At 39.0% G+C, this 21,479-nt stretch overlaps 1 protein-coding gene across 1 annotated transcript in view; it reads left to right on the plus strand.

The window, feature by feature from the left end:
• Window positions 1-21,254, plus strand: part of GPC5 (glypican 5) — a 101,011-nt gene extending 79,757 nt beyond the window's left edge. The window contains 2 exon segments of the mRNA XM_062624540.1: window positions 16,762-16,895; window positions 20,924-21,254. Coding sequence (XP_062480524.1) covers window positions 16,762-16,895; window positions 20,924-21,110 — 321 coding nt within the window. The 3' untranslated portion in view covers window positions 21,111-21,254.
• The last annotated feature ends 225 nt before the right edge of the window (window positions 21,255-21,479 follow it).

Here is a 21,479-nt window from a genome sequence, read left to right on the forward strand (position 1 = left end):
TCACATTGCTTTGGCAGCTGAAAGTCAAGCTGGTTGAGGGAGCTGTCTTGAAGAGAGTGTCTCTCTTAGCTGTGGTTTTGTTTTGGTGTTTGGAGACTTGTGCTGTCACTCTTTTGGTAACACAGAAGCTGACATGTCCCTCGGAGTGGAACAGAGGACCTGAGAGGAGGTGATACTGATCTGAGGCAGGAGCTGAAAGAAAAGGGGAGAGTAACTGGAGAGGAAATAAAACAGTTACAAGGCTTTATAATTAAATCTTTCCTCCAAACTTTACATTAAACTATTGTTCTTGATTCCCAAAAGATCAGTGGTGTTTGGGATTAATACTGAATAAAAGAGATGAAAAGGAATATTGATTCCTTTTGTTATGTATTCTAGGCACTGATGATCTGGGCATCTGAAGGAAAAGGAAGTGCGTGACCATGATACTAGAAGCTATATATACATATTAAAACGTGGGAATCAGAAACACCTCAAAAAAAAAAATTAAAAAAAAATAAAATCACACAGACAAATTCTGGCATCCCCTAATTTGGAAAGTGAAGAATTTGTGCTGTAAATTTGGTAGAAGTCTTCTATGTATTTTTGTATGTAAGCACTATGCTTTCACTGTGTTCTGGACAATGTGGATCAAACAGTCTTCCTAGCAAGGTGGTTGATGCTCCAAGCGTGTCAGTATTTAAGAGGCATTTGGACAGTGCCCTTAGAAACATGGTTTAACTTTTGGTCAGCACTGAATTGGTCAAGCAGTTGGACTAGATGATCGCTGTAGGTCCTTCCAACTGAAATTATAGTCTGGTCTGGTCTAGTCTGTGTGCTTTTATGACCTAGCATAGACTGAAAGTCAAAACCCTGGTTAAAAAGAACCAAAAGCTCTACATATAAGAAAAAGTAATTATGTGGAAATATATTTTCACAGCCTAATTTATTATATATATGCTAGAGTAAAACTGGCAATTGTTACAGAATAACCTAATCACTTATTTTACAAATTAAGCAGAATAAACAGCATTCTATAATTTATGAGTGCTTCAGTTTGTTATCCATATTGTTTATATTTAAACTACACAGTACATTTCTCTGTTGCAAACATTCTAGGTATACTTTATCTGATAGAAATAGGTAAGTTTAGACAAATATCTAGCTGGCTTTTCCAAATTGCTGACTTCATTTGTCTGTGAGTGATCTGCTGCTGTGCAGATAACTTTCCCCAGCATTTGCCAATGTAGAGGCATGCAGACCGTGTCATTCTGAGGGAGTTTTCCAATCTGAAGCAGATACAAACCACCTTGAGGTCAGGGGCAATTTAGCATGTTCAAATCCCAAACTTAACTGTGTTCAAATCCCAGATTTCCCTCTAATTTTGTGTTTCTATACATGCTCCTGCTCCTTCATTCTGATTTCTACAAATACCTTAAAGGGTCAGACACACTCCTTTCGTAAGAGAGCCAACCCAAGGCTCAAGGATCACTTGCTTTTCTAGCACAAGATGTAGGCACTGGCTTCATCTCATGGATAATTGTCGTGGTTTAAACCCAGTCAGGTAACTCGTTCGCTCACTTCCCCCCCTTTTCTTGCCCTCCCCCTGCTCTCGGAGGGACGGAGAGGAGAATCGAAAAGAATGCAACTCCCACGGGTTGAGATAAGAACAGTTTAGTAACTAAGATATAACACAAATCACTACTGCTACCACCAATGATAATAATGATAAAGGAAATAACAAGGGAAGAGAATACATCATCTCACCACCAGCCGACCAATAACTCGCCCCCCCAGCCCGACCAAGCTCTGACCGATACCTCCTCCAACCCTGCAGTCCCCCAGCCCTTCCGGCTAACTCCCAGTTACATCCTGGACATGACGTGCTGTGGTATGGAATACCTCTTTGGTCAGTTTGGGTCAGGTGTCCTGTCTCTGCTTCCTCCTGGCTCCCCCTCCTCCCTGGCAGAGCATGAGGCTCACAAAGTCCTTGGCCAAACCAAAAACATCCTTGTTATCAGCTCTGTTCCCGAGCTGAAAGTCAAAACACTGCACTGCACCAGCTACCAAGAAGGAGAAAAATGACTGCTACTGCTGAACCCAGGACAATAATGAATGTAGCCATGCAAGGTATTCATGACTATGGTGTGCATGAGTCTGCACAAGGTAAGACGCATTGTGTATTTCTCAGATCTTTGGTCAGAGCAAAAGTGAACAAATTGTTCCTTATACAGTCTCAAAGTCCAGATGAAATTCCCCACAAAAGGATAGAAATTGAGACCAACAGGGAGAGACCAGAGGTTCTCAAAGGAGCTGATCACTAGGCTATCTGTCAACAGTAAGTACTTTTGTTCTCAAGAGAAATTGAGGTATTGATGTTAAACTGCAGGGAAATGAGTCTTGGTTTAGAGACTGCAACAGATACAACCTAGATTTGATATAGTGGGAAAATTAATTATATTGTTCCTACCACCAAACTACCTAACTAGACTCAGCCTTGTACTTCTTTAACTTTAAGCAAGTGTGTATTCTCATTACCAATTTGTAAATGACGTGAAAAAAACATGCCATATAGTTCTTTAATGCTTTAGGAAAAAAAAAATAAAATAAACACAGAGTTTTCAGCAAAGCAGACTTTGGAATAAGATTGAGGATTTCTGCCTGAAGCTTTTGGCCTATGTCTCTGCCATCACTATTTTGCTGAATTTAAATTACTTGATAAATTGATGAATTTAAATTACTTTACAAGATCAATATAAACTGATTTGTGGAAACTGCTAAACAATAATTGGATTTAAAGTCATCTGATACATGACTGTATTCTAATGTTACTGTGTTCTAAAGAAAGGTTTGATAGTGAACCTAATATGCAGTTCAACACCGTCACCTTCCATTTCTCTCCATTCACAGACATGCATCCAGCTGTAGGTGGGAAAAACTGGGGTGCTTGTATGCGTCAGTTTTTTTTAATGTGGCATGTACATGAGTAAGTGTTCTGCAGCCATGACCTCCATCTAATTCAAATCCCTCAACTGTGGTATTTCACTTCCCCATTGTTTCAACGTGGAAAAGCTCCTTGCTGCTATCAGAAAGTTCTCTTCTGAGGGTAAACTGGGCTTCGTTCCTCAGAAAAGAGAATTAAGAACTTTGAAAACAAGGCAAAAAAAATTAAAAAAGCAGGTGTTTATGGCTTATCAGTAGGCTTTCTTCCTACCCAAACATAACTAGAGGTTTGACAGCTCTTCCCATATTTTCTGATTTGATCCGTCCTTGTTATTTATTTCGGTAGCTTGCCTACTGTGGTCTGAAGTGTTAGCCTTATATCTGTAGTCTTGTCCACGATGCCACACACTATATACTACCCATGCTGTTGTACAGATTTTGTAAGTAAAATCATTGTTTTACAAATGATAAGTTCTCTGCTTCATTTGACATAAAAATAATGCTAATCACATTCCAGAGTACCTCTTATATGTTGGAATACCTCTTTAAGCTCTGTGTTGCAGAATTCTGCTCAAAATAGGTGTCCTTTTCCAGTGCAATTGGTCTACTTGTTTCTGATGTGTGGAAAAAGGGCTTCAAATAATGCATAGACTATTAGCAGAGGCAATAATACATCCATAGCTATGCACACATTTTGGATAAAGGTATGTTAGGGTATAATCTGCTATAAGGAGGAAGTTGTTTACTGTAAGGGTGGTGAGGCATTGGAATGGGCTGCCCAGGAAAGTTGTGAATGCTTCATCCCTGGCGCTGTTCAAGGCCAGGTTGCACAGAGCCCTGGGTGACATGGTTTAGTGTGAGGTTTCCCTGCCCATGGCAGGGGGATTGGAACTAGATGATCATAAGGTCCTTTCCAACCCTAACTATTCTGTGATTCTATGATTTATCAGGGTATTACCTCTCAAGTGCAAATTAAATAAAATAAAACTGAGACACATTGCTGGACATACACTTACTAATATTCTGTTTCTGTCTTTATTTTGGTTTACATTGGCAGATGTGTGGCAAAACACTGAAGCACTCAGTTCTGTCAAGAACTTCTTAAAAAAATATCAGAACATGAAGCCACGAAACCATGTCTTTCTAAATAAGTCACTTGCTACATTCCTTAGCTTCTCAGCATTTGGGTACATGGTGGCATAGCCTTTGGTTCCTGTTTCGAGATAGATACAAAAATTCCAATTCTTTTTATTTTGATCAATTTCTCTTTCATTTTTGGAAATGCGAGAGGATATATTTCTTACCTTTGGTGATAAGAGTTTCAAATCCAGTGTCAAGTTCATGTCTCACACTTTTCTAAAAAGTGCTTTTTTCAGTTCATTTGCCAAATGTTCCAGGTTCCTCCCCTGCAGCTCCTCCAGTTCCCTGTCCTCTCTGCAGCACTTGGGGGTCTGAGGGGAGGCAGAGGAGTTGGGAACTCCTTCACAGGAAGGAGCAAAGTTGAGCCTGGGATAAAGGGGAGGGGCTAAGGGAAAGGTAGTTTTCATTTTATGTTTGTTTCTCATCAACCTACTCTATTTATAATTGGCAAAACATTGAATACCTCTTCACCAAGTTGAGGCTGTTTTGTCCTTGACAGTAATTGGTGAGTGATCAGCTTGTCTTTACTCAATCCACAACCTTTTTCATTTTATTTTCTCCCCTATCCTGTTGAGGAGGGGGAGAGAGAGTGGCTGGGTGGGGGGCTGGCAGTCACCCAAGGTCAGCCCACCACACTTACCGAGACAGTGCTTTGGCAAGCGATGCTGAGTAGTGCAGGTTTGCATAGGTATGTTCAATACATACTGCCAAGTAAAAAATGTAGGAACATATCATGGCACGCATTATGCATTCCTGTTTAGTGTGTTTAGAGCAAATCCACTTCACAATTTGAAATTACTTGAATCTTTTGTTAAATCTTTCAGTTTGCTGCACTTCCTTCTTAAGATTGAGACCTATTTTGTTAGGAAAGCATAGGATCTTTAATATATACGCCTTTTTTAACAGAAGGTTAACCAAAATTTGGGCAAAATCAACAGATCCACAGTGGCCATCCTCTTCCACTGACTGCAGAGGGATTCGAAGGTCTGAAAAATGTGGAGTAAGCAGTATGGGCTGCCATCATATTTTAGTTTTAGGTGACACAATAGATGTCTAACTTCGCTTTGGCACCTTGGCAGGCTTCTCTGAATGTGTCCACTGGAGAGCTGAGATGAAGGTAAGGAAGATGCTCCAAGAGACAAAAAATGCTGCAGCCCAGTTCTTGCAGAAAGAGAAGAAAGGAGGCTTTTCACTCCTTCTCCAAAGGCAAGTAAAAGGCATGAACAAGTGTGAAGGAAGAATTCAGCTGAAAAGCCTTTCTGTAGGCTGTAAATGTGCTTTCTTTTTTCTCTGCTCTTTTTCATTGTGAAACAGAATTAACTGTTCACAGAGAGCTGCTGAGCTGAGCAGACTTTGGGTGTCTCAGTTGGCCCCTAAATCACTATGAGCCCTTTGTATTGGAAGAGAAAAACTTTGTGAGGCCAAATCCTGAGATTTTTGAAGCAGATGAGTCTTTCAGACTATTTTGGTCCCTGAAATGATATGAACACATGGCTAAGTGAGCAGCTTGTACATCACAAAAGATCTTCAAAGAAAACTGGTTTGTCCTGGTTCAGGTAAGAGGGTGAGGAGGCACTGAAATGCTTAAGATACAGATACAGGAAGTAAACCCACTAATCTCGTAAAATGTTATTTGGAATGGGGAGGGGAATCACCTAGCCTAGCTAGATAGAGGGTTTCTTTCCCTCTTTTTTTTTTTTAGGTGGTTTTTGATTATTACTGTGAAAAGGGGACCATCCGCTTATCTGAAGAGTTGTTGATAGTATCTTATGCTAAATGAAATAATGCATTATGACTGTTACTGTAAGTGTGCATGATTTTATTGACTTACATACTTTTGTTGCAGATCTTACAAAACTGCTCTCCTCGTCACAATTTTGGACCATGAATTGCGACCTGCCACAAGTATAAACACGTCGTGGAGATACACTGACATAGATAACTTGTTTTGCTTCCACAAATTCTTTATGTATTATAAGTTGTAATGCTTTTTGTTTTAAGTGAATAGCATGCCTGATAAAGGTTACAGAGCCCCATTTCTGCTTTCAGTGACACTGAATTTTTTTCTGGTTTACACCAGTGACCCTGGATAGATGTATAATAAACAGTTCTGCCTGTATCAGACAAGAAGGCATAACGTTAGCCCTGTAGGTCAAAGCTGTACTTGCAGGGCCCACAGAAGTAAGGAGCAATAAGGTGTATTTTAACCACTAGCGAGTACAGATAAATCAGTCTAACTACACAGAGGTAGCTGATCTTTGGAAAGGGCTACTGCCAGTTTTATATAATTGCTTTTCAGAGGAGAACCACAGGGTGTTTTCACTGACCATAAATGAAACACCTTGGCATCCACTGAAGCAGACTTGGGATTGGGAGAGCTGGCAGCCTCTCACAAGAAGCAGTTTTTGTTGAGCTGCCTTTGAAGAGTTTGAACTGGCAGTGCTGTATTCTGGCTGCAGGGTAACTTGGCTGAGAACATTAGGATTTCCCCTGACATTAAGCCATTAAAAAAAAAAATCGTTTCCTTCCCTCCCACCCCATTCAGAAGGAGAAGCTATTTTTACTGCCAGACTTGCTGTGTGTTAGTCCCTCATGAAAGGAGCAGCAGAATTAAAACTGTTTAAGGTTTTAGTAATTAAAGAAAAGAAGACACAAATTAAAAGTGTATTAACTCATATTTAATGGGCTATTAGATTTTATTTTACTATCAGAACGTGCAAAATTATAAAGGAAATCAGAGATAATTAAAAACTTACAAGATAGGAGAACTTGGGCCGGAGCACTAGTTTTGGTAGATGGAGTGGTAGAAGGAGGATAGGAGTCCCAGTCACATAAAAGTTGTGGACTATGGCTCCCAGAATCCAAGAGCCTGGACAGCAGTCTTTTACAAAACTGTATTAAAAAAAAAAATCTCTATTTAAAGAAAAAAAAAAGGTTTGCAAACTGCTAGCATTTTTGTCACTTTCTTGGTCCTTCCTGTCGACTGTAGATTTCCTCCAAAAGATGTGCAGCAGTGACACTGATGTATTAGTGCCAAACACAGTGGAATAATTAGTTCAGTATCTGCAAGTTGTATTTTTGTTTATATATCCCTGAAAATTATTTTCCTTTTTTTTTTTTTTTTTGGTAACATACAATTTCCTTGGGTTTTTCTGGCGAGGCTACCACTGCTTTAATGGTGGGTCAGCTTTTTGTATATCTGCAGTTTGCATTTATCTTTGCTCAGTAGCATCTGCTTGGGTATGGGACAATCTACATTTAACAAGGTTGCTTTGAATTGGATTTGTCACTTCTTGAGCTTGAAACCACTTAAAACTCTATCTCACTTGAAAAAGTATAAGTGCACTTTTTCATGTATCACCTGAGCTTTTAATTACAGTTTTGCATAAAATTGCTTTGAAATTAGCATTATTTGGCAAGTCCATTTAAGGTTTGTCTTGCAGGTGATTGCAAATCATGTGATAATTTGTGCAAGCATTAGTCTAAGTAATAGCTTTAATTCCCTAGGCTATTGTTCCCAATGTTTGTCCCTTGGAGCTTGTCTTTGACTCTTGCAAGTTCTGTAAATGGAGTAAAACCTATGTATGACGCTTGGTTGCTGTTGTAGCTCCACTCCTTGCTTAATGTTTTGGATGCCTCAGATGTTGCCTAGAGTCCTGAGGCTACAGTGGAGAAAAAGAGACAACGAGTCACACTTGAACATAACATTTGTAAAGAAAACAGAGGAAATAATAAACAATTCCTGCATGATTTCCCCGTGTTGTAAACACCAGTGGTACTCCACCACGCTCTTTCCTAAAATCATCTAATGTCTTTTTCCTGTTCTGAAGAAAAACTGGCCTGTTGTACCAAATACTGGCTTTCTTTATTTTGAAGAACTTGCATTTTGCCTGACTAGGGAATACGTTAATCTTCCATGCACGCGTGCACGCTCTCACGTACCAAAATACATTTTTCTTTGCAACAGAACTTTGATACTAAGTAAGCAACTGTTAACAGGCAGCAAACGGTAAGAGGCTGCTAAGTGCTTGGAAATACTGAAATGCTGGTGCTCCCTCTTGTGGCGCAAGTAGAAGAAGACAAACCAGTGGAGCAAGTCCTTAGTGTGTGATGTATTGACTCGGGCAGCAGGAGCTCAGCTGAGGTTATTACAAGTTAAAAGGAGAAGCTATTCTTACTTAAAGAAATCTTCACTTTCACCTGCTTAGATGATCAGCAAGAGCCAAACCCCTGTGTCGCCTTGTCGGGGAATAGCCATCCTCTCCTGTGCTGCTTGCAAAGACTGCTGAAATGAGGTGCAAAAAAAAGAGTGTCTGTGTTGGTCTTTTCTCTTCTAACACACAGCCATTTACCTGAAAGTTTTACAAATCCACTTGCAAGGTTAAATCTGAATCAAGGGGACTTCATAATTTGTTAATGCATTGTTTTTCTAGATTAATATTTGGAGTAGTTTGATTATTAATCTGTTGATGGAAATGCTTGTGACTTGAAGAGGGTATTCACTTATATATTCCTAGAAAGCAAACAAAATTAATTTAACCACATTTATTTAAAAAAAAAAATGTATTTTCCACCTGTCTGTCCCTCACATCTCACTCTGTCTTTGTTTCACAGTTATTTGACTTCAGCTGTCCATTTGCTCATGAGTGTTAGAGAGGACTTAACTGTAAAGGGTGGTGGCAAATTGTGACCTTATAGCTGGAACACAAAGCCACCAGGCTAATCACTATCTAAAACATACATTAAATAAAAGCAGTTTTAAATGCTTGTGTGGACTATTGCCACACTAATGACTTACGGGTCTGAGAAATTGTGTCAATTTAGGTAATACGTGACACATACCCCATTTACTATATATATATATATATGTGTGTGTATAAAAAACTTAGAGTGCTTGCTAAATATACCAAAACCAAGCATGGAAACTGTTAAAAGGAATGGCAATTTTCAGGGTCCTGATTCTGGTTCCCAGATAAAGCTAGGTCTAAGCCCAAGATGTTTTATATCCAGAGAAGTGTTTTCTTCCTGTCGCTGTATGCACAGCAGTAAGAACTAGTGAACAGACTACAGACACTATGCAAGACTAGAAGATACTCATCATCTCAGTGTATTCCACAACAGCCTATGACTGAAAATGGAGCAGAGAGTCTCAGGTTTCCTGAGGCTTATTTCTGACACAGTGGCAGCATTTAAAAGATTATGGTGTAGCTAATTACTGATACATGGCATATTTAGTTCAAAGTGTGCCAGAGGACTGTGCTTTCAGTTTGATGTAAAATCATTTCAGTAGAAATGCTGGGATCAGAAAGAACCAATTTTACAGGGAAAAAAAAAACAAACAAAAAAAACAACAACAACAACAAAAATCAAAACAACAAACCAAACCCAAAGAATGTGATTGATTTCTTCTATTGCGCATGTGAACTTAGAGGGCAGTATCCCACCGTTACCGATATGATGCTCACATTGTCCAGTCCTGTGTAAATGCAAAGGTTAATGATGCTCCAGTTTTGAAAACTGTAAGTAGCCATAACTAGACATTCTACAGAATTGCACCCAGCAAAATCAAACTGCCATGAAGTTCATGTGTGGCACTAATTGCGATTTAACTGCATGGTTATTACAAGAGCTTTTAATTAACCCAGTCATCATACTGTGGCATACAAATTGTGCATAATAACAGCATGCTGAGTATAATAACAATAGGTTTGTCTGAAATGTAAAAATCAGGAGTTTTATCATTTTCTGAGGTTTCTTTTTGTGCCCTCAAATATTGTGCAGTATTTAAAAACATTTGACCAAAAAAAAAAAAACCAAAACCAAACAATAAAACAGAAAACCCTCTAGTAATTTGCTGAGGCTTGTCTGTCTTTTAAAATTTTATAGCAGTCGTCTTCCTGAAATTCAGTGTGATCTGTAATTTTCTCCTGAATAATATTTCTGGTGATTTTTCAGTCTCATTTTTATCAAGGTATTTGGTTTTATACACTTTTAGGATTTCGTGTTCAAAGGCAAGAAAAATTGTGGAAACATTTGATGGGAATACCCTTTTAGTGAAGACAGGAAGAATACATTCTGATATATTGCTTCAAAAATGGTAATTTTTTAGCTCATTAGTGTAGTGGGAGCATTCCCCTTCTCTCCAAGTTGTTATTCCAGTCTGTGTCTCTCAAGACTGTCTGTAATAGCACTGAATGAATTTTTATTTGGAAGGTTAATTTTGCAGCCAAAAGACTAAAAATTAAAAAACAATGTAGATAATGGATATAGTTGTAGCCCTTCAGGAACCATGGGAAATACAGCTAAGACACGTTACACTCACAACCTGTACTCATTCCTGTAGATGGAAAGAATGCATTAAAAAAAACTCCAACTCAAACGAAATCAAACCAACCAACCAAACAAAAACCCCAAAACCAAAACAAAACAACCAACCTCAGAAGTTATTATAGAAAGTATATTTTTTTATTTTCTAGACTATTATCAGCCTGGTATTGTTAAATGAGATACTGACATTTTGGTTTTAAATTGTTTATCTCACAGACAGAGCAGGCACCTGAAGGCAAGGTAAGAGCATACGACCTTTCCATGTGCACAAATTTACTGAAGAAACCAGGCTGCAATGAAGACTGGGGCAGTGGGGGAGTCGAGTACATTTGGCATGCATATAGAGTTAATGGCTTAAACATCTGACAGCTACTAGTGAACAGTTAAAAAAAGACAGATTGGTCTCAACTGGGTGATGTACCAAACACAAAATGAACAGCCAACACCACACAAAACCAGTCTGTCAGTTAGTGATCGCACGGGTTTAAATGTCAAGAGATATGAAAAAGTTAACAGAGATAATGACATCGTCACTGCACGTGCTGAAGTAGCTCATCCTGCAGAAACTGTGTCTGAAGAAGTAAATAACTTTGTTAAAGACTGGTGAGCTAACTTTCAGCTGTGAGGGCTGTGGTGTCATTAACAGAACTGAGTTCACGGCAGTATGATTACTGTCATGTACTTCTTTGTGGGAATGATAGAGCCGTACATGGTACTGTAGAAACACTTTTTATCATTTAACTAATGCTGGTTTTGGAATTTTCAAAAAATGGCTTTTGGATAAAAACCCAAGCCACTTCTTAAAAAGACTTTTCAGATAGTGACAGTATTTTTATGGTATTTATATTGTAAAGTTTATCCAAGATTAATTTTTAAGAAAGGTTTTAACTTTGAAACCAAGGTTTATTTTTAAATGTATCAGTGAATGCAAATTTCTTCCTATTGCACAGTCATAGAATCTTAGAATACTTAGGGTTGGAAAGGACCTTAAGATCATCTAGTTCCAACCCCCTGCAATGGGCAGGGACACTTTGCACTAAACCATGTCACCCAAGGCTTTTTCCAACCTGGCCTTGAACACTGCCAGGGATGGAGCATTCACAACTTCCTTGAGCAACCCATTCCAGTTGCATCACCACCCTCACATTAAAGAAATTCTTCCTTATATTTAACAAAACTTCCCCTTTTTTAAGTTTGAACCCATTTTTAAAAGTTTTAAACTTTAAAAGTTTGTAAGTTTTAAACTTTCCCCTTAAGTTTGAACCCATTACCCCCTGTCCTGTCACTACAGTCCCTAATGAAGAGTCCCTCCCCAGCATCCTTATAGTCTCCCTTCAGATACTGGAAGGCTGCTATGAGGTCTCCACACAGCCTTCTCTTCTCCAAGCAGAACAGCCCCAACTTTCTCAGCCTGTTTTCATGCAGGAGATACTCCAGTCCCCTGATCATCCTCGTGGCCCTCCTCTGGACTTGTTCCAACAGTTCCATGTCCTTTTTTATGTTGAGGACACCAGAACTGAACACAATACTCCAGATGAGGTCTCACAAGAACAGAGTAGAGGGGCAGGATCACCTCCTTCAACCTGCTGGTCACGCTCCTTTTGATGCAGCCCAGGATACGGTTGGCTTTCTGGGCTGCAAGCGCACTCTGCCTGCTCGTGTTTATTTTCTCATCGACCAACACCCCCAGGTCTCTCTCTGCAGGGCTGCTCTGAGTCTCTTATCTGCCCAACTTGTAGCTGTGCCAATTTCTTTCAATGCATTTCTTGAGACCACTCAAAGAGGATAAACAGAGATAATGATCATTAGACAGTATTTTGAAGCAACTGTTTAATAGATATAAAACAAATATCATCCATATCCCAAGCCACTATGACTGCAAAAAAATATTTTCTTTATTTGTTAATTTTAGACAGAGTAAACTATAATGAGATATTATTGTAAATTCAAGAAATATAGATAGCAGTGGATTCTCCTGCCTTCCTAGTGTAGGTGAATGCAAATATTTTTTTTCAGTTTACTATAACTGGAGCCAATTTTTTTGACCCAAAGGACTGTTATTTGTCTGCTTAGGTCCTGTATTACCCTATTTCTCTTCTCCTCACTGGCTCCCACCATGCAGTCAGTCTCTGAGAGTGCTTGAACAGGTAAGGTGCCTCTTTCAGACATGCAAGGCACCTAAGACCTACAACAATCTACACATCTCTCGCTGTCTTTTAAACCCTTGTTTCCATTCTTGGTAAGATAAAGAGTTGTTGAAGAGCATATGGCAAGCCTGGAATTGAGGCAACCCAAACCATCAGTTGCTTTGTAATAAAAATTAGTCATAAGCATAATGCTCCCCATATCAGATCAGTGAGCATAAGAGAATATGAGCAGAGTGAGACAAGTACAAGGACAAGCATTTTTTGTTTCTGTTGTATGTACATTGTGTTGATGTAGAGTGGCTGATGGAATAGACTGCTGCAGAGACTGGGGAGGTGCAGCACTGAAGGAGAAAACTCCTCCACCCATGAGGATGAACGAAGCCTAGAAAGAGTGTAGAGACTTATGGGTGGGGAAGGGATGGAAGTCCAGTTAAGTTGATGGAGAGCATGTGCTCTGAAGAAGAGTTAGTGGGGAAATGGTGGGAAAAGTGTGATGGAGCTTTGAAACTGAATTTGAGGGCAAGAACAAGTATAGTAACATGCTGTCCAAGGAGCCACTGCCTCTGATGGGAAACGGTGAGGTGGATACTAAAGTGTATCCAAGTAAAGACAAGTGGCGTCCCTCAGGGATCGGTGTTGAGACCTGTCTTGTTCAACATCTTCGTCGCTGACATGGACAGTGGGATTGAGTGCGCCCTCAGCAAGTTTGCCGGTGACACCAAGCTGTGTGGTTCGGTTGATAGGCTGGAGGGAAGAAATGCCATCCAGAGGGACCTTGACATGCTTGTGAGGTGGGCTGATGCCAACCTCATGAAGTTTAACCATGCCAAGTGCAAGGTCCTACACCTGGGTCGGAGCAATCCCAGGCACAGCTACAGGTTGGGCAGAGAAGAGATTCAAAGCAGCCTCGTGGAGAAGGACTTGGGGGTGTTGGTTGATGAGAAAATGAACATGAGCCAGCTTCGGTGTGCGCTTGCAGCCCAGAAAGCCAACCGTATCCTTGGCTGCATCAAAAGGAGCGTGACCAGCAGGTCGAAGGAGGTGATCCTGACCCTCTACTCTGTTCTCGTGAGACCTCATCTGGAGTATTGTGTGCAGTTCTGGTGTCCTCAACATAAAAAGGAAATGGAACTGTTGGAACAAGTCCAGAGGAGGGTCACAAGGATGATCAGGGGACTGGAGTATCTCCTGTATGAAAACAGGCTGAGAAAGTTGGGGTTTTTCAGCCTGGAGAAGAGAAGGCTGTGTGGAGACCTCATAGCAGCCTTCCAGTATCTGAAGGGGGCCTATAGGGATGCTGGGGAGGGACTCTTCATTAGAAACTGTAGTTACAGGACAAGGGGTAACGGATTAAAACTTAAACAGGGGAAGTTTAGGTTGGATATAAGGAGGAAATTCTTTCCTGTTAGGGTGGTGAGGCACTGGAACAGGTTGCCCAGGGAGGTTGTGAATGCTCCATCCCTGGCAGTGTTCAAGACCAGGTTGGACAAGGCTTTGGGTGATATGATTTAGCATAAGGTGTCCCTGCCCACGGTAGGGGGGTTGTAACTAGATGATCTTAAGGTCCTTTCCAACCCTAATGATTCCATGATTCTATGATTTTATGAAATCCCTTAATGGACACTATTCATATGTCACAGCATCACAGTATGCTAGAGATTGGAAGGGACCTCGAAAGATCATCTAGTCCAATCCCCCTGCCGGAGCAGGAACACCTAGATAATGTTACACAGGAATGTGTCCAGGCGGGTTTTGAATGTCTCCAGGGAAGGAGACTCCACAACCTCCCTGGGCAGCCTGTTCCAGTGTTCCGTCACCCTCACTGAGAAGAAGTTTCTTCTCAAGTTTAAGTGGAACCTCTTGTGTTCCAGTTTGTACCCATTACCCCTTGTCCTATCATTGTTTGCCACTGAGTAGAGCCTGGCTCCATTCTCGTGACACTCCCCCTTTATATATTTATATACACTTATAAGGTCACCCTTCAGTCTCCTCTTCTCCAAACTATAGAGACCCAGCTCCCTCAGTCTTTCCTCATAAGGGAGATGCTCCACTCCCTTAATCATCTTCGTTGCCCTGCGCTGGACTCTCTCCAGCAGCTCCCTGTCCTTCTTGAACTGAGGGGCCCAGAACTGGACACAATATTCCAGATGCGGTCTCACCAGGGCAGAGTAGAGGGGAAGGAGGACCTCTCTCGATCTACTAACCACCGCCCTTCTAATACACCCCAGGATGCCATTGGCCTTCTTGGCCACAAGGGCACACTGTTGGCTCATGGTCATCCTGCCATCCACTAGGACCCCCAGGTCCCTCTCCCCTACACTGCTCTCTAACAGGTCATTTCCCAACCTATACTGGAACCTGGGGTTGTTCCTGCCCAGATGCAGGACTCTACACTTTCCCTTGTTATATTTCATCAAGTTATTCCCTGCCCAACTCTCCAGCCTGTCCAGGTCTCGCTGGATGGCAGCACAGCCTTCTGGCGTGTCAGCCACTCCTCCCAGCTTAGCGTCATCAGCAAACTTGCTGATAGTACACTCAATTCCCTCATCTAAATCGTTGATGAATATATTAAATAATACTGGTCCCAGTACTGACCCTTGAGGCACTCCACTGGTTACAGGCCTCCAACTAGACTCCGCCCCATAGACTACAACTCTCTGGCTTCTCTCCTTCAGCCAGTTCACAGTCCACCTCACTACCTGATCATCCAGACCACACTTCCTCAATTTAGCTGTATCCAGGGGCAATTATCTTGTGGGTAAATTTATGCACCTCATTTGAAGGGGATTCAAATAATAGCTTGGATGCCTAAACTAAGACATGTGAATTGCAGACAAAAAGGAGTATTCACTTTGAACTTTACACTTACTTGAAATTCGTAAGTCGAATGCTTATTCATATGTAGTAATAATGATGATTCTTTCTTCTTTTGACTGGCCTAAGCAAGTACATTCAGTGAGTCTTCAGTTATCATCACTTATACCATGCAAGGAAGCTCATCAAATTAAATATGTTAATATTATTTAAAATTTTAAATGTATTTCTTAGTTAGCACTACTGCAGTTCTTAGTTGGAAAGGTGGTTCTTAAGGCTTGCATTTTGCTCTTTAACGTGTGTGATGGCAACTTGAAGAATGAGATTTATTTCCTTTCTCTATTCTTACATTCAGGGGTGTACAATGCAACAGGAAACAATAATCTTTGTTGTATACCATATGCACCCATTCCTCTTTCTCATTTTGAATGTGTTTCTGCTTCAAAAATTGGAACACTGTGTTAGAGACAACGGTGATCTCTCCCTGTTTTAAAAAAGAAAAGTTGACTATTGAAACCCAAGTTTTCATAAATCACATATAGTATTAGTTTTCAGTAGTGCGTGTGTGCTAGCTAACACAAAATATGTGTAGTTCAGTCAGCTTAATATCTTGTCAGATGCGATCCCCAGCATGAAGTATCTCTTATTTAATAAATATGTATAGCCCTAATTATTTTTATTCAGTGACTAGGGAAAATAATAAGCCACGAAGATGAATTGATAACTTCCATTGTACAAAATACTCAGTATCACATTTTGCTAAGAAGAAAATGGGAGTTCACTTGAACTTGTGCCTCTTGACATCTAGATCAGAAAGCCAGATGTATAAAATGCCTTGATATTTTCAACATCTATGGTCAAATCATTAAACTTACATCTTGGATCATTAAATTTACATCTTGCAACATTGTAATGCAAGTTTGCACCATGCTAACTGTTCACTATAAGCTCTGGGTAACTGTGGTGAACATGCCATAATAATTCATCAACCCTGAAAGAAATCACCAAGTTCAATGCATATTAAAAATGTGATTGGGGTGTATTACAGACAAAATAGAAATTTGCCCCTTCAGAACACATTGTGTTATCTGAGGTTACTGTTACTATCTGCATAGCAATACGCTTTCTTTACAGGAAGAAAAAAAGCACAATCAAAATATATGTGGTGACTTGATTATACACCTGGTATTCCTTCAAAAGAAGTAATTTTGTTTGGCTATTTTTCTACTATAAATGACTAATTATGGGTTTACTGAATATGGTGTTGAGAAATATGATAATTAGTGAAACTTGTTAGCTTAATGACTAGAGAACTTTATTTCTTATTTAAATGGACTTAAACTGAATCGATATATAGTATTTTTTGTTTACATGTGTTATGTTCTTCTTCTTGTGTCATTTTTTCTTTTAGGTGAGCAAAGTATGTGGTCCTCCTGTAAGGAAGCCTATGCAGTCTCCAGGTTGCTCCTTAGATCAAAATAGAGATAATCAAGGGTTGAAGATGTTCTCAAGAGACGGCGAAGAAACCCTCTCCAGCAGAAGAAAGTAAGATATTAATTTTACAGCCAGAAAGAAAGAATAAAGTAAGCCATTAATTTTACAACAGAATAGACTATATTCAATGCAATGGCATGAATTACTAGAGAATAAATAAAGATTGCAAAGAATGAAGCATTTCAGCAACATAACATGCCGTTACATTTTAGAAAGTGTAATTTTATGACTAGATTTTCTTTTCTGAAATAAAGGACATATGACGAGTCATTTGTTGTGGCTTGAAGTATTTATAAGACTGGATAACATTCGTAGAATATGAACGTTAGCTTTATATTGATGTATATATTTTCAAAGTACATTTAACTTGCACATTGGCAGGCATGATTAAAGCTGTCAAAAAGTGATTGTGACTTTCATCAGAAGACTGTACAAATTGATCAGTCAAAAAAAAAAAAAGAAAAGAATGACTGTTCTTACGTACCCTTCTACTATAAAAAATGAGACAAGTAAGTGTTTGGGGCTAAAACTTGAAATCCTTGAATTTTTTTCTCAGACTTTTCTCAGTATATGGCAGATTGAGATCACTGCAAAGACTTGGAGATTTTATTTGTATGTGGCTCACCATTAGAGAGTAAAATCTGCCAGACTACGTTTAAGTGTTTAAGTTGCTGCGATATTCTATGGAGAGAAGGATTCAATTCAGCTGCCCACACAACTACAAGCATCCAGTGCCACCCAGTGCCACTTGAGGATACCCAGCGCTACTTGAGGATACCCAGCTGATATTCCACTGCCAAGAAGGTGGCCTGTAAATTGTATTGTATATTCCAGCTTTCTGCAGATATCCTGAATAGCTGAGGGCATCTCAAAAGCCAGTCTATCTTTAGACAGATTAATCAAGTCTTTAAAGACTGCAATAGTAATAGCACTGTAAAGAGTGATATTACAGGTGAGACTAAACGCCCTATTATGCCAACAAAGTGCAAAGTTAAAATCAGAAATCTCATTTCTGTCAAAGTGTTTGCTAAAACACAAAGAGGTTTTCTTTGTCCCCTTTTTTCCTTTTATTTCACTTTGCAGTGCGGAAGGAAATCGAAGTGAGAAAATTGCGTAATTGCTCATTCCTGATGTCTGGAAAAAAAAAAAAAAGCCTCTGAGCTTCAAAGGCAGACCATTCTTGTCAGTGCAAGGTCCTTTGAGTTCCAAATAGTGGAGATAAAAATAAAAACAAAACCCAAACCTATAGGCTTTGTAGAGCATTGTGAAATGAAAAGAGATGCAAACCAGAAGTTTGGTTTAGCCAGCACAGAAGTTCATCAGGCAATACGCATTTTACAGGCACATTTTCTCTGTGTTACGTAGCTAGAGAAGTTCTTGATATTTTATGGTTGCTAGCTTTCTGCAAATGTGTAACCATATTCTAAAATCTCATTTCATCCAGGACCGTGTTTCAAAATAAGTGTTGTCTGAGTTGACCTCAGGGATATTCCTAAGAAGACCTGAAGGGTCATGAAGGGCAATAAGCAGCACAATGCATACTATTTTGCCATGATTTTCACCTGCCTGAGATGCTGGAAACACTTCATGGCATGCAGCAGGAGCTACACCAAAAAGGGGGAGAGGGGAAAAAGTTTGAGATCCACTGACACAGATTTCAGTTTAACAGCTTCACAGTTGATACCATCTTCATTTGCTGCCTCCAGGATCACCTCCTTTGTTATTAGTCACAATTGCTTTATATTTCATTTTGTATTCCCATGGCAACTGTAACAATTCCTCACATGGAAGAGTGACTACAGCAAATGTTTGCAGCGTACTTTTAAGGAGGTGTTGTAACTCCACTTTATTTACCTTTCATATACTTCCGGCAGCAAGTTGCTCTCAGCAGCTTTCACAGGCTTTAGCAGAAAAGAACAGGGTTCTCCCAAACCATGTAGACTTGATCAATGACAGTTATCTGAGGGGAAATGAATGGAAATTCCATTAGATGTGTGAGTTCCCTGATTTTCTAATATTTTCAGATACATCCCTGGATGAAAATTTCCATTTTAAAGAACATGTCAGATTGCCTCTGCCTGAACTTCTAAATTATTTTTGCCATCACACCTAAGCTGGTATTTTCTAGTGCTATGTGGTATAAGAAGGAAAGGAAATTTCTCTGTGCTTTTGACACCAAAAATTGTCAGATGAATTTAAAAAAATCTGAGGAGAAACTTCCATAGTAACAAACTTAAAAGTATATAAAGCTTTTTCCTCCAGAACTTAACATTGCATACATCTTTTAGTACAGAGAATAAAATTGTAAAAAAAAATTCACATTTCCAAATAAACCGATAAGAAGTATCTGCAGCTTCCAGCTTGCGCTGACTGTAATTGCACATTTGTGCTCAGCTGCCTATAATTATGTGCTATCTGGTCTAGAAGATGATGATGTGAAAATTGACATTCATACCATCTGCCCTTCTAACTACTTTGGTCAGACATCAAGGGAGGATGAAATCAGTTATTGCTTCTGTATTAACTTTAGCTTTGCCTCAGGATATATTTACTAATAAACTGAATGACCTTTCCATTAGAATGCAGTTTGTCACAAGATATTATGGCAGCTCTATTTATTTTAGTTTCTGTGTTGTACATGGATGTACAGAAGAAGAAATTCCAGCTATTTACTATGAGAGGACTCTCTAAACACTAGTTTCCAGCCAGAATGTAAACCCAAAGCATAGATAAAATCAAAATCAATCCCATTCAATGGGAAATGGAGAAAAATTGCAAAAATGCTGTACACAGTGGATCCAATTTTGGGGATGGAGAGACACAAGATATGACTATTCATGTCTGGGAGAGTGTGCATGAATCATACATTCATATTTTAAATATATTGCATATAGGCAATTATATGATGCATAGTCAAATTTGACCCTACCTGAGATTTTCCAAACTGCAGTTTTAGACGTAGTGTAGTACTTGTATCACGTTTAAAATACATAGTAAATCTAAATCACTTTGGTTTGTGTAAAATATTTGCCCTACAATTATAAGAAAGAATTTGTGGCTTTTTAAATGACAGACTGTATATAAGCACTCATGTATATAATCATTCATGTTTTATCTGTTTTAATTTAGAGTAAACAATAATTTCATTCCTTATGCCATTTTAGGCCTGTGTTGTCTAAATACAGGGAAATGTATAGAGTATTTCTGGCATTTTTTCATTGTGGCAGACACCATAAAAGAAGTTAACACAGAGTAAAGCTTGCTGTGTTACAGAGCAGTGAGTACAGCATTTGCTTTTGCCTTTCTTTGTGCCTGCAGGTCATAGATAACTCAGTATAGTGTGATGTTCTAAACCAGAATGAATAAATATTTTAATTATTCACAGCAGGAATGGGTATCCCAGGAAGAGATTTTCAATACATAAGCAAACATTTTATAAACATAAATATCGCAATCCAGTTAAAAACATACTAACTAAAAAGTCATTTATTTGTATTAAGTACAAATACTTATCATTAGCTCTGGGCATCTTGACAATTATTTAAAATAGCAATATGTAATTTATAACCTACCAACAGCACATGATAAAACTGATGTAATTTTTCAGACAGTTATTTAAATATTCACTAAATATTTAACACCTACGTCTTAAACCCATCTTACCTAAATCTTTTCTTCCTCCATCACTAACAAATACTCTTTGTAGTATTTGTAATGCTGTATAGCGGACTAGTTAGTGGCATTAATGAAAAACAGATTACGTATTCAATTTAATTATTATTATTTTAAATTGCTATGCTTTTTCAGGTTGGAGGGAAATAATTCCTGTTCCAGAGCATGAGTGAAGTTAGTTTTTTTTTCATTTTCACTTATGAGAGTATCAACCTTGTAAAGCTACTGAAGTGATCTGAGAGAATCCAATTAATCTAACAAGAAACTGACAAATTGATTTAAGAAAAAAAGATCATTGGAACCAATGGAGAGTAGTAAAATAAGCACATTCTTTATCTTCTTCTGTAGAAATGCACAACAGCTTGTTGTTATTGACTGTCGATTATTTCCTGTATTCCCCTGTGCAGGGAATTTATCAGCCAGCTCCGGCTCTACAGAGCCTTTTACGGTGGCCTGACTGATCAGCTCTGCAGTAATGAGTTGGCAGCTGCCGATGGACTCCTGTGTTGGAACAGAGAAGATGTTGTAAGAAGGTATCTTTCTGACTCGCTTTTGTCTTTTCTTTTGTATTTTGTGTTTGTTTCTCTGGAGTAGCTTCCAACTCAAGTCAAGTGCATTGTTTCCCTAGGTATCGAGGTGTCAAGGATAGTTAGGAAAACAAATTGGCATGGATTTCCTTCTCTCAAGCTTCACCTTTGAACAGAAAAAAAAAAAATAATCACTGTTTCAACAACAACAAAAAAAATCTACTGTTTTTCAGATATTCTTCTGTCAAATTTACAGCACTTACACATATACTAGAAAAGAAGCTTGGATTGACATTTACAAAATACAGTTGGAGAAAAAAGAGCATGGGTTTTTGTTTGAGCTTGATCTATATAAAATGTTCCTTTTGATACAGGTTGTGTGATAACAGACAAAAGCTATTTGCTTAAAACTTTCTCTACTCTAAAGAATGAAGCA

The sequence above is a fragment of the Pezoporus occidentalis genome, unplaced genomic scaffold (genome assembly GCF_034315485.1).
Source record: "Pezoporus occidentalis ecotype Australia unplaced genomic scaffold, CSIRO_AGI_Poc_V1 ctg27, whole genome shotgun sequence".
NCBI lineage: Eukaryota > Metazoa > Chordata > Aves > Psittaciformes > Psittacidae > Pezoporus > Pezoporus occidentalis.